Below are 13,166 nucleotides of genomic sequence, written 5' to 3'. Positions count from 1 at the left end.
GTGTAGTATATGCACAGCATTACGGTACGGCAGATTCAAGTAATAATATGAGCCAGGTTTTGTTGACTTTGAAGTGCAATGCAGATGAATTATGAACTTTTTATTTTTGTAGACAGAAAAAGAGAGGAGATGATATCATTGCCATTAATACACACAAACATGTTATAAGAAAATCAGAAAATGTCAAAAAGAAATGGAAAATTGTGCAGGATGGAAACATTTGTCTTGGCTACTTGACAAATAATAAAATGTATTTACATTAATACCAAAGACAGACCACAAAGAATTTCTCAGTCAGCTCATCCCTTTACATAATTATTCTCAGGAATGAAAACACCAGCAGTAAACGTCAGCAGTATTTATCTGAATGAAAAAATAAAGCAGGAATCAACACATGTTCATATTTTACCACCAAGCAGTGTGAAAACTGCTGAGTTACAGTGCTTCACACCAAAACTAGTTCAGGATATTAAATAATTTCACTAAATCAAAAAATATAGATTAAAAGGTTTTTAGGAAGTTTCAGAAATAAAGCTGATGTTTAAGTTTAGCCTCATCTATGAAAAACTGCATTTGATCCTCAACCAAACAGCACAGTCCATGAAAACATCCTCCACAGAGGCAGAGACCGTGCTCCTTAACTTTTCTCTTTCTGTCATCATTCTAACGTCTGATTAAACACCATCTAAACAACATGAGTTTCAGTCTGTTTCTTTTATATGCAAGTCTCTGACATGACTGGACTTCACAGCAGCTCTTCCTGCTCTTCAGTGTCGTCTGCAGTGACGCCCTGTGAGGCTGAGACGTTCTCACAATCAGCACGAGTGTTTACCTGATGGAGAGAGAGAGATTTCTGTATGTTTTTGATGACATTCAAAACTAAATACTTTAGTAATACTTAAAGAACTTCACATTATCCTACCTAATTTTATTTACATTTATTTTTGGATCACTTATTTTTCTATTCTAGTGCAATAGAAACCATCATACATCTATCATAACACATGTTGTATCAGTAGAACCTCTTACTTTGATGACATTTACAGATTCATTCGGTCCAGTTTCTAAGGCCACATGTGTCTTCTTCCTGGATTTAATCCAACAAAAAGAAAACGGTATTAAATTAAAAAGAATTCATGACTTTAAAGCTGAAGGTTTTAAGATGGACATAAAAGAGCAATTATGACACTGTTGTTACTGTTTTTCTTTCTTTTTAAAAAGAAATGTGTTACCTCATCCACAGACCCAACACGAAGAGAGCAATCAGCATCAGGACTACCAGAGTCAATCTGACGATATTCAATATTATTACAGATTTTCCTATAAATTCAGAAAAGCACAAAGGAGATATGTCTTAGTCGAGAGATTCGATTTATAGGGTCATGCTATTTGTCATTGGGTATCATCAGTAACTGCTGTCACTAAGTTTACTCTCTTAACACAGCTGCAGAAAGTTAAACATTTTTATATTTTCTTTCCACTGGTTAGAATATACACTACCAGTCAAAAGTTTGGAGACACCTTCTCATTTAATGATTTTTCTTTCTTTTCACGACTATTTACATTGTAGATTCTCACTGAAAGAATCAAAACTATGAACGAACATATATGGAATTATGTAGTAAACAAAAAGTGTTTATGTTATAGATTCCTCAAAATTGCCACCCTTTGCTTTGATTACTGCTTTGCACACTCAGTTCACAGTAACAAAATTCCCACTGTGTTCAGGTCTGAAGTCAGTGATGGTGAAGTTGTGTCCTGATGCTTTTTCTGAGTCTTCATCCTCCTTGTACCAGGTGTAATTAGCTGTTGGGTTAGCATCACTGCTATAGGTGACTGAACCGCCCTCCACTATTTCACCAGAGGGACTCACTGACACAGAGGGAAGCATTGGAGCATCTAGAACAGAGAATATTAAGATTAGATGATTAATAAGAGATCACATTTGATCATAATATACTGTCTATTTTTCATAGATAGCATCATGCTCCCTGTGTCCTCCCTGGTCTGACCTGTGATGTCTACTTATCCCTCCACTCCTGGTGTTGATTCTTTGTGCAGTGTCAGACTTTAAGGAGACTTCCTGCTTCTTGGCTTCACACACCTGCCTTTAATGATCTTGTCAAGAGCCAATATTTATAAGAGTGATGAGCTGTATCATTGAATGAAAAACGGAAACCATCTGAGTCCCGCGTTTCGCCTATGGTGGCAAACCTGACATAGACTTTTATCCTTACTGTTCAAATTATTTCTATTTCTTATCTAAAGCTGTTGTCAACACATTTCCCTCAGTATCTTTTCAGTCCGTCACACCCTCAGTTGTGGGGACTGACAAGCTTTTAATTACTGCTCAGATCTGTTATCCTCATTATATTAAGTTCATGCTTCTTTTCTATGGACAGACCTTTGTAGACAGTCAGAAACAGCTGATGTACACCTGCTCTTCACAATTCACACATCTCTGCTTATTACACACTCTAAGGTAAGTCTTTAAGTAGATATTCTTGTTAAATCTTACACATGTTGTTCAGGGTACTGCTGTCTTTCATTAAATGATTTGCTTCCGTCTCCACATGGCAGTCTACAGGTGAGAGATGATAGGAACTGATCTTTCATGTTCTCTGATCAGGATCAAACCACTCTGCAGCACAAAGACTGTTATTTTGGACTTTACCTCAGTATCTGACTCACATTCATGAACCTGGCTCCACTCACCTTTAAACTGGTTGTACAGTAAAACACTCAAAGAATTTAAAATACATTATAGTATTTTGAATTCCACTGCAAATCTTAAACAACATTTTGGTGAAAAAAGAAAGCTGAAGATCTGAAAACACAAAATTGTTCATGATGACCACATAACACAGTGAAGTAAACTTACACACAGGATCTGAGCGATAATCTTCGTGTCCTTTGAAAGCACAGGAGATGATGTCTCCAGGATTGAACAGACCTTGATAAGAACTTTGTTCAACCATAAACTGATTGTTTTTGAACCAGACAAAAGAAAGACGACCAGCTGGACTGCAGCTGCTTTCACACTTCAGCTCTGCCTCAGTCTGAGACTCATGGACTGATATTATTCTGCTCACCTTCACCTGCAGAGCTGAATATGACAACACAGCAGACATCAGACATTAAATACTCAAAACAATAAATACACCCATTACCACAACTGAACAACTGAGCTGAATGAAATAATCAGTGTGTGTTGATCAGTACCTGTGACAGTCAGAGTTGTTCCAGGTAAACTACTCCTCCATTCAAAGTCTTGTGTTTTGAATTTGAAGTGATACTCGGCTGAATCACTCTCTGTCAGGTCTCTGATTCTCAGAGTGGAGCGTCCTGTCTCTGTTTCAATCACCTCAACACGACCTGCATACTGGGAGTCTTCTCTGAGGTCCTCAGATCCACGACCAGAACGGAACCAGGACTTTAATTGGATTTGACGATAAAAATTGTTGTAAATACAAGAAATGTCCACTGATGAGCCTTTGAATGCACAGATTCTTCTGTTGCTGTAATTCACTTTGTTGCACCACTGATATTTGACACCTAAGAGATTAAAAGACAAAAAAACATATTTATTGACAGAAAGAACACACCATTAATAAACTCCCATTGATGCTGAACATTTTAGTTCAGGTAAAACCTCAAAGTGAACTCACAAACTAACGGAGAGTGAAAATCCTCAAATCCTTTTAAAGCACATGAGTAGCTGTTTTCAGTGTCATATTGTGCTTCATAAGAAGAAGAGCTGGCTCCAATCACTTGTTGTCCATTTTTGTACCAGACATAAGATGAAACATAAGGATCACAGCTGGTGACACAATCCAACTGTCCTCCAGTCGACACACTGACCTGAACATCTTGACCAGTGGACAAGAAACAATAAATAAGATGTCAGTCACTCTCACACTGAGGGAGACATTAGGAAAATTCACAGAAGTGATAAAATTAATTAGTAACAAAGTAATAATTTTCTCAATGTTTATACATGAAACACATTTAAAAGTTTCAACTGTAGTTTAAAAGCACAGTAGAACATACAGATAGAATATTAAGCTGATTAAATATCCATCAGTGTGTGTTGATCAGTACCTGTGACAGTCAGAGTTGTTCCAGGTAAACTACTCCTCCATTCAAAGCTTTGTGTTTTGAATTTGAAGTGATACTCGGCTGAATCACTCTCTGTCAGGTCTCTGATTCTCAGAGTGGAGCGTCCTGTCTCTGTTTCAATCACCTCAACACGACCTGCATACTGGGAGTCTTCTCTGAGGTCCTCAGATCCACGACCAGAACGGAACCAGGATGTTGATTGGATTGAACTTTCATAACTGTTGTAAGTAGAAGAAATGTCCACTGATGATCCTTTGACTGCACAGATTCTTCTGTTGCTGTAATTCACTCTGTTGCACTGTTGACTCTGTGTACCTGAAAGAATTACCATAAAAAAATTAAAAACACATTTATCTACAGGACATGACATTAATTATCACCCGGATTACACGTTTTCATTCAGGTAAAACCTCAAAGTGAACTCACAAACTAACGCAGAGTGAAAATCCTCAAATCCTTTTAAAGCACATGAGTAGCTGTTTGAAGTGTCATATGGCGCTTCATAAGAAGAAGAGCTGGCTCCAATCACTTGTTGTCCATTTTTGTACCAGACATAAGATGAAACATAAGGATCACAGCTGGTGACACAATCCAACTGTCCTCCAGTCGACACTCTGACCTGAACATCTTGACCAGTGGACAAGAAACAATAAATAAGATGTCAGTCACTCTCACACTGAGGGAGACATTAGGAAAATTCACAGAAGTGATAAAATTAATTAGTAACAAAGTAATAATTCTCTCATTGTTTATACATGAAACGCATTGAAAAGTTTAAACTGTAGTTTATAAGCACAGTAGAACATACAGATAGAATATTAAGCTGATTAAATATCCATCAGTGTGTGTTGATCAGTACCTGTGACAGTCAGAGTTGTTCCAGGTAAACTACTCCTCCATTCAAAGTCTTGTGTTTTGAATTTGAAGTGATACTCGGCTGAATCACTCTCTGTCAGGTCTCTGATTCTCAGAGTGGAGCGTCCTGTCTCTGTTTCAATCACCTCAACACGACCTGCATACTGGGAGTCTTCTCTGAGGTCCTCAGATCCAAGACCAGAACAGAACCAGGACTTTGATTGGATTGAACTTTCATAGCTGTTGTAAGTACAAGAAATGTTCACTGATGAGCCTTTGGCTGCACAGATGCTTCTTTTGCTGTAATTCACTCTGTTGCATGAATCACCTCGGGCACCTGAAACATAAAATGATTTTGAAGTCAGATTTAGAAAGTAGTTACTGTGAGTTTGACTGTTTTTATTCAGATGTATGTAGTGACTCTACAAGATGATTTTATGTTACTGAAATAAACTCACACACTGAAGGAGAGGGGAAATCTTCATGACCTGTTACAACACAGGAGTAGCTATCTGAAGAATTCAGATTGTCTGGATACCAGTACTGGTCTGACTGATTAGAAATTTTCTGACCATTTTTGTACCAGATGTAGGAGGGACGATCATGTAGTCGACAACTGCTGTGACAAGTCAGTGTTGCTGAGTCAGAATATGATGATGTGTCCACGTGTACCTGAATGGCTGATTATGTGAAGAAATAAAATCAGAGCAGAAACTTAGACATCTATTATCAATAATGCAAATGCACACAGTCGTGGTAATAATAGGTTTTGACTGATGTGTAAATAAAAATGTTACCTGTGACATTCAGAGTGACTCCAGGTAAACCAGTAAAACTTTTCCGGTTTGTTTCAAACTTGATCTTGTACACAGCTGAGTCGCTCTCTCTCAGGTCTCTGATTGTCAGAGTGCAGCTCTTCCACCCACAGCTGTACGACACTCGACCTGCATATACTGGGTCTGTTTTCAGATCTTCAGGGTTATAATTGTTCCCTTTAGTGAACCAAACTTTTAACACATTTACTCTTGAAGGGTAATTGAACCAGCAGCCTATGACCATTGTTGATCCTTTTACAGCACAGATCTGAGTAGAAGTGTAAGTCACTCCCCAACCATCCTGACTCTGTACCACTGTAACACAGAACACATCAGAACGCAGTCAGACTCATTACAACAACAATAAACAGTTTTATTTGTAGTTCAACTATATGCAGAGAGAAATTCTGATTCTGACATTCGGATTTAGACCAAGCACACTTCATCACATTAGAAAAAATGAAGTTGTGCTTCATCTCTGTTTTACAAAATATTTAACAACTGTTGTTCTCAGCCAAATGTCTGAAATGTCTGTCTTCAGAACATTAATAGATAAAGATCAGCTTTCCACATATTAAACTATTATAGAAATTGTCCAGTTAGGTACAACCTATTTATATCTATCGATAGATGTAGATATAGATGATATAGAGAGAGATGTACTGGGTCTACAAAAATAAATCCCTTATGTATTGTAATTTTACATTAAAAAGTAACTCCTGCAGATACTGAGTGTGTGAAAACCAGGTACACATAAACCTGTTAGAGAGAGAAGGAAGAGGACCAATCCACTCGCTGCTGCACTTAAACTCATCGCTTCTTCTCTCGCTTCTTAAATCCCATCAACATGACAAATACTGTTTCCCAGTTAGTCTTCATCAGTTGTTGAGGATGTAGTCTTTGATAACAGGGTCTTCTGTGGTTGGAAAATATAAAAGAAATATTAGACTGTCTTCCTTCAACTGGACATGCTCAACATGCATAAACAGATGAAAGCCTCTAAACTCCCACACTGAAATGAAGAAGTGGTTGTTATACAGTGATTTACATGCAGAATAGCTTCTTAAAATACAAATATGGAATATCTTTAATCACTCTTTAATCGTACAGTTCTGGGACAGTTTTTTACCAGGATCATAAATAGATTTTCTCTCATGTACATTAAGTTTTAATGTAGGTTTTCTTTGCAAAGTGAGTGTGAAGCTCTCTTTTGAGAGGGTTGAGAGCAAATCTTTAACACACAATGTCTCCTGGATAAAAAGAACAGGTGACTCGGGTAGTGATGAACAAAACCGTTTTTGACCAGGTTAAGCTTCAATGCACGTATTAAACCTATTGTATGACTGCTTTCTTCTATTGCCCAATATTTCTAAAATTAGAAACATCCCGTCTCAGAGTGACACCGAAAAACTAGTAAATGCATTTATTACTTCTAGGCTGGACTACTATTCATCCAAAAATGTCGTCCTAAAGATGTCCTAAAAAATCCCTGAAAAGCTTTTTCTGATATTGTCTTATCTCCATTTGCTCTGTGTTCAATTCAGAATGAGATTTAAAATCCTGCTCCTCACATACAATAATAACAATAATGAATAATCAGGCCCAATTTTTCCTGCTGTGACTTGGCCTCAGGATGTCTAGAGGCAAGAATCAAGCAAGTATTAGCGTAAGTATTAGCGTAAGTATTAGCGTAAGTATTAGCGTAAGTATTAGCGTAAGTATTAGCGTAAGTATTAGCGTAATAAGTGCATCAGCGGTCATGTGCTCAGCACTAAAGGAGTTGCTGCAGAGAACCACAGTTGTGCGTCAATGAATCTGTAAGCGTTATTTCTTTTGGCAGTTAACTGGCATGATACTGGTTCTAATTGTTTGTGCATGTTAAAATTATGCCTCAGTACTTTTATACCATGTTGATAGAAATATTTAGCACCAAGTTAATAGCAGTGGCCATAATCTCCCGCCATGATTACATCCAGCGTTATTAGGTATAAAGGACTTTTCTATTGTGTAGTTTAGTGGTTCCCAAACTTTTTTTGCTAGGCCCCCCTTTGTTTTACAAGAAAAATATTCGCCCCCCCCCCCCCCCCGCACAAACGCATCCTCCAACCACACACACCCATATTTTGCTCCATTGCGGTTTCTTTCACACCTCAAACATTTAGTAAACAATTAAGCAAATACAAGTAAACTGCAATAAATTACAGATAGTAAGGAAATAAACTACTAACTCTTTTACGCTACGTCCACACCTACACGGGTATTTTTGAAAACGCAGCTGTGTCGTCCACACGAAAACGGCGTTTCGAATCACCGAAAACGAAGATTTTTTAAAATTCCTTTTTTGCGTTTAAGTGTGAATGAGGAATACAGAGTTGTCATGCAACCAAAGGTATGTGCCTTTTTTCACGTCACTCTGTGCGCCACATTATTGTTTACATGAGATGAATTGGAGAATGGCAGATAGAGACAAAATACTGTTAATCTGACTATCTGCAGGTTTTACACTTACATAAACACACACAGTTACTGTTCCTCAATTTAGAAAGGCAGAGGCGTCATGGTGTAATTATTTTACGTGTAGTTGTTTTTTTCATGTGTAATAATATTCAACATTGCTATCAATACATTTTTCAAAAAATGCCTCTCTGTGCAAAATGGGTCTAAAAACATAAACAGCTGTGGGATACTGTTTGTCTGTGATTTGGAGAGCCCAGCGCTGCTCCTGATGAAGGGAAAACCAATTCTGCAGGGGAGACCTACCTCGGCACTTGTGCAGGTGAAACCAAAGGCAAGATTTGCTTCACCATATTTTCTAGTCTTTGGCTTAGAATGAAGTTGGTTTGGAAACATATTCAGCGATTCTTCATCTCCAGCTTTGCGTTTCTGCGGGCGCCCCATGCTAGCAATGACCAAGCGTTTTTGTTTCCCCCCTGCCCCCCTTTTCATACCGCCCCCTGCAATGGCTCTGCGCCCCCCCCACCCCAGGGGGCGGGCCCCACACTTTGGGAAGGTCTGGTTTAGTTTAACTGTTGCTAGCTTGATTAGCAACTTGTAAGAAGATGTGCTCTTTATCCAATCTGTGGTCTACAGTGACCCCTTGTGGACATGTGTTGAGTAGATGATGTGTTGTGATTGTTTTCCTAGTTATCTATGACTCTACTAACTATAGACTTGAATGTTTTTTAGAAAACCATGCTCATAGTCACACACACTGTATACTAACAGGAGTAAGTTCAAGTATGGCTGCACTGAATTTGGATTAAGCCTAGCAAGCACTCTGATGGAAACAATTATTCTGTGGAACTTAATCAAAGACAGTCAATCCAACTCCTGGACTGCTGCAGACTTTCTGACAGAAAACTTGTATACCCAGCTTTCCAATATATATATTTTATAGTACCACTATCACTTCACTAGAACACTTCACTCTCAGTTCCTTCCTATAATATTAAGTGCATTGAGACAACTGCTGGTAGCCAGATGCCCATCTCAGCCAAATTAATCGACAAACCAGCGGCTCCTCCTAACCATTAAATCAACAAACAATGCAAGAGGTAGAAAGCGAGAGAGATAGACAGAGAAACACTCTTCTACTGCCTCTTGTCCCACAAACAGTTGCACATTACTGCCAACTTCTGTACAAACAGTCAGTATTTTTCACATAAGAGGAACCTAAATATCAGTCACTGAGCATCTGTACACTATTTTACATATACCCAAAGAATAAAGTGTGCCCAGACATGTGCCCAGACATGTGCACAGGGTGGTTTTGACATGTTTTTGAAAATGTATATCTGGCTCTGAAAAGAAATTTGACAATAGAATACTAGGTGAACAAATTCACCCCTAATTACTTTCATATTAGCATTAGCATTAGTATCAGTATCAGAGTGCACACATCTGGCCTAAGCACATATAGCCATATAAATGTCACCATACTATGCACATTACATTATTTTCTGGGCTTCATGTATAATAACATATCATACCTAACGATTTAAACTATTTTATTGAATGATTATACAATAGTCTTTTATCATGCCACTTTTAGATCAACACCATTTTTTGGTTTGCCTCTTTAATAAAGCTGGTGTCAAGGTTATGGTGAATAAGGACCCAAATCCAGAATCACTCAGACTCACGCACATCTAGGAATCAAATAAGAATACACTTTTATCAAAAGGCAGATGAAAACTAAATCCAAGACAACAGAAGACATCCCAGGGATAACATCAGGAAACATCTGTGGGCAACAATATGATGTGGCAATAAATAGAAGTTATAAATTCACACAACTCAGAGGAAGTGAACACAGCTAGGGGAAGTAAAACTGAATGCCAAACGCAAACACTTAATGAGAACACTTAACACAGATACAAAGGCTACACAAGACACATGCGGAAAACAGGACTTTTAACTTTAAAACCTAAAGACAAAACTGAGAGTATCAGTTACCACTAATCCATGAAAATAATGAAAAACTTAAAACACTGGGGTCAAAATACTCAAGACACACAAGACCAAAGAAAGACAATGATAAAACAATCAGCACCTACAACTAGAGACAAATACAATGGAAACACACATGAAAATCTAAACAATAAGCAACACTTTTGCCCACTTTTTCTTAAACTAAAGGGAAAGAAGTTAGAAATAGGAGATAAGATGGGAAGTACTTTTGGTAAGCAGCCCCAGTCTGTCTCCTTGTCCTCTGCTCAGTGTCTCTGTTGGAAGTCAGTTGTTTCTGTCTGAGCTCTATACTGCAAAAGAGGTCCAGTGTACCCAGGATATGTTTCTGTCGTCTAGATTCACTTACCCTAACATTGGCGAATGGGATAAACTGTCACATGAAGCTGGTTCTCAACTGGCTAAGTTATATGAGGGTTTCCCCTGTGCGTTCACATGACCAATGCCAAAGGGGCGTTTCACAGATCATATGACTCTTCTTCCACAGAAAACGATCCCTGTGAGTGCCACCTGCTCCAGAAATGCTAGCAAATAAAAATCTCTAAAAATCATACAAAATCAGTAAAATCCAACACTGTTGTGAAAAAAACAAGATAAATCTGATGATTTAGTGCAAACAATAAGCATTTTAATTCCAGTTAATTATTTGCAACATTGAAGTTTACTCTCCTTACAGGAATCCTTGGTGTGTTTTGTGTTTCCAGCAGTGTAAAACAGATTAACAGATTAGAGTGAAGTATGACAACATTTAGACATTTTCTAAATCACCAAATTAAAATGCGGATATTCTTGTAGAGATGTGACTCTCAGTTTATGGTGTGTTTAGTAAAGTAAGGTAGTTAGTTTAAAAAGCTGCCCATGTAAAATGTACTCCTCCAACAGAGATTCTATATCACACGTAAAACATGTTGAATTACAAAGAAATAAGTGGAAATGTTGCGTTTCCAGATGGTTTTACACTGAAACTAAAAACATTACATGCTTCCAGGAATTTTGCCAAGACTTGGCACCAAATGACAACAAATTTGTGACACCTCGCTGAACCTTCGGGGCATTTTAAGGGTAGAACCTGAATATTAATGATTAGAAAGGTGTGGCTGTTTTCCTCACTGTGTTCACTGAAGTGTGAAACAACAGACGAAATGTGGAAGTGAAACTCTTCAGCGTCTTGGTAATGTGCCATCATTTTATTTTATTTTTATGTTCTCATACACATGTACAGGCTAAAAATGAAATGGCTCACACTGGGCAGAAGATTGGAGAAACATCGTCTGATCTGATGAGTTAAATTTTGGTGTAACATTCAGGTGGAAGGTTCAGAATTTGGTGTAAACAGCATGAAAGCATCATGGATCCATGCTGATGTGTATTGGCAGCTCAGGCTGGTGGTGTAGTAGTTTGGGGGATATTTTCCTGGAACACCTTGGGTAACTTAGTGTCATTTGAGCAGTGTTGCATGAAAATAGTTGTTGACCATGTTCATCCCTGTATGACGATTTTCTGATGACTGCTTCCAGCTGTCACAGCCGAGGCCGCACAAAACAGGCTGACTCAGAGCGAAACTCACATGGAGGCACAAGATAACGTGGTTTACTTTTAAGACTTTATAGCCAAGAGATCAAGAATATGAACTATAAACTAAGAACTGGTACGGATAACCAGAAATGAAGACTATGAACTATGAATTAAGGTTTTCTAGATCAGCGGTCTCCAACCTTTTTTGCGCCACGGACCGGTTTATGCCCGACAATATTTTCAGGGACCGGCCTTTAAGGTGTCGCGGATAAATACAACAAAATAAAACTAGTACCGGTACGGAAAAAAGAAGATTTATTCATAACACACGTGTAAAGACCCAGGAAAACTGAGTAAACAATAAAAACGATAACAAAATAACGCTGAAAACCAATAAAAACCCTGAAAACTATACATTTCACACCTGAGCCTCAACTCTCGCGGCCCGGTACCAAACGACTCACGGACCGGTACCGGTCCGAGGCCTGGGGGTTGGGGACCGCTGGTCTAGATCTATGACATAAACGACAAACTATGACTAGAACTAGGCACAAACATGTTAAACATGTTAAACATGAGCAACGTTAATTCATTTAGTAGACTTAGGTTCAAGGCTAGGGGGAAGGGCATCGGGAAATGCAACTGGGAGTCTCCGAACACTGCAAAGAAAAGAGAGGAGATTTAATGACAAAGCCCTGAAGTCCAGAAGAGGAGAATCAAAGTTGAGTCATCTCAGTCTTACAGCTGACGAAAGGGGAGAGGTCAAGAGGTCCGAATCAGCAGCCAGATTCCAGAGCGGGTAATCCGTAGAGCGATGTGACGACGACTGGAGGGCAGCCAGGTGAGTAGAATAAACTGCAGATGTGAGAAACTGAACAGCCACGATTAAACCAGCAACAGGATGAGGGTGAGTATTGTTTGGGATTGAGCGCAGCAGTCGGCTGGAAGTCTACATAGATAAACATAGCATCAGTGGCTTTCTGTGAAAAACACCTCTTTAGACTAAGACTGTGGTGACCATCACTAACTATGGTTAGCTGAACACTTGCTCACAGGTGTGGCGGCGTGCCAGAGCACGGCAACTCCACCCAGAGGTGGAGGCAGCAAAACAGACCATGACACCAGCAGAATAACGCACCATGTCAGAAAGCTCAAATCATCTTGAACGGGTTTCTTGAACATGACAGTGTGCACTGTATTCATATGGCCTCCACACAGAGCACCTTTGGGATGTGGTAGAACGGGAGATTTACGCGAGGGCTGTGCAGCCAACAAATCTTCACTAACTGTGTGATGCCGTCATGTTGATATGGAGCAAAATCTCTGAGGAATGTTTCCACATGTTGTTGAATGTGTGCCACAAAGAATTACGTTTCAAAGGGAACAACTTGCAGA

The 13,166-nt window shown here is 38.8% G+C and overlaps 1 protein-coding gene across 3 annotated transcripts; it reads right to left on the bottom strand.

Moving 5' to 3' along the window:
* Positions 1-69: 69 nt before the first annotated feature.
* On the bottom strand, positions 70-10,673 carry LOC102790829 (uncharacterized). 3 transcript variants are annotated; one of them, XM_087841486.1, is made up of 14 exons: positions 10,606-10,673; positions 6,549-6,705; positions 5,772-6,104; positions 5,433-5,654; positions 4,979-5,311; positions 4,546-4,746; positions 4,102-4,434; positions 3,669-3,869; positions 3,223-3,555; positions 2,882-3,106; positions 1,720-1,899; positions 1,233-1,320; positions 1,030-1,087; positions 70-832 (listed from the first exon to the last, which is right to left on the bottom strand). In XM_087841486.1, exons 2-14 carry the CDS (start codon positions 6,601-6,603, stop codon positions 746-748), a joined length of 2,649 nt encoding a protein of 882 aa, XP_087697612.1. In that variant the 5' UTR covers positions 6,604-6,705; positions 10,606-10,673; the 3' UTR covers positions 70-745. The 3 variants fall into 3 exon arrangements, with proteins under 3 accessions (XP_087697612.1, XP_087697613.1, XP_087697615.1); XM_087841487.1 differs by having other exon boundaries at positions 10,466-10,623; XM_087841489.1 differs by lacking the exons at positions 70-832; positions 1,030-1,087; positions 1,233-1,320 and having other exon boundaries at positions 1,338-1,899.
* Between the last annotated feature and the right edge of the window lie 2,493 nt (positions 10,674-13,166).

The sequence above is a fragment of the Neolamprologus brichardi genome, chromosome 6 (genome assembly GCF_056152115.1).
Source record: "Neolamprologus brichardi isolate AB-2024 chromosome 6, ASM5615211v1, whole genome shotgun sequence".
Taxonomy (NCBI): Eukaryota; Metazoa; Chordata; class Actinopteri; order Cichliformes; family Cichlidae; genus Neolamprologus; species Neolamprologus brichardi.
The sequence above is the reverse complement of the archived record's forward strand: the minus strand, read 5'-3'. Positions and strand labels throughout refer to the sequence as shown.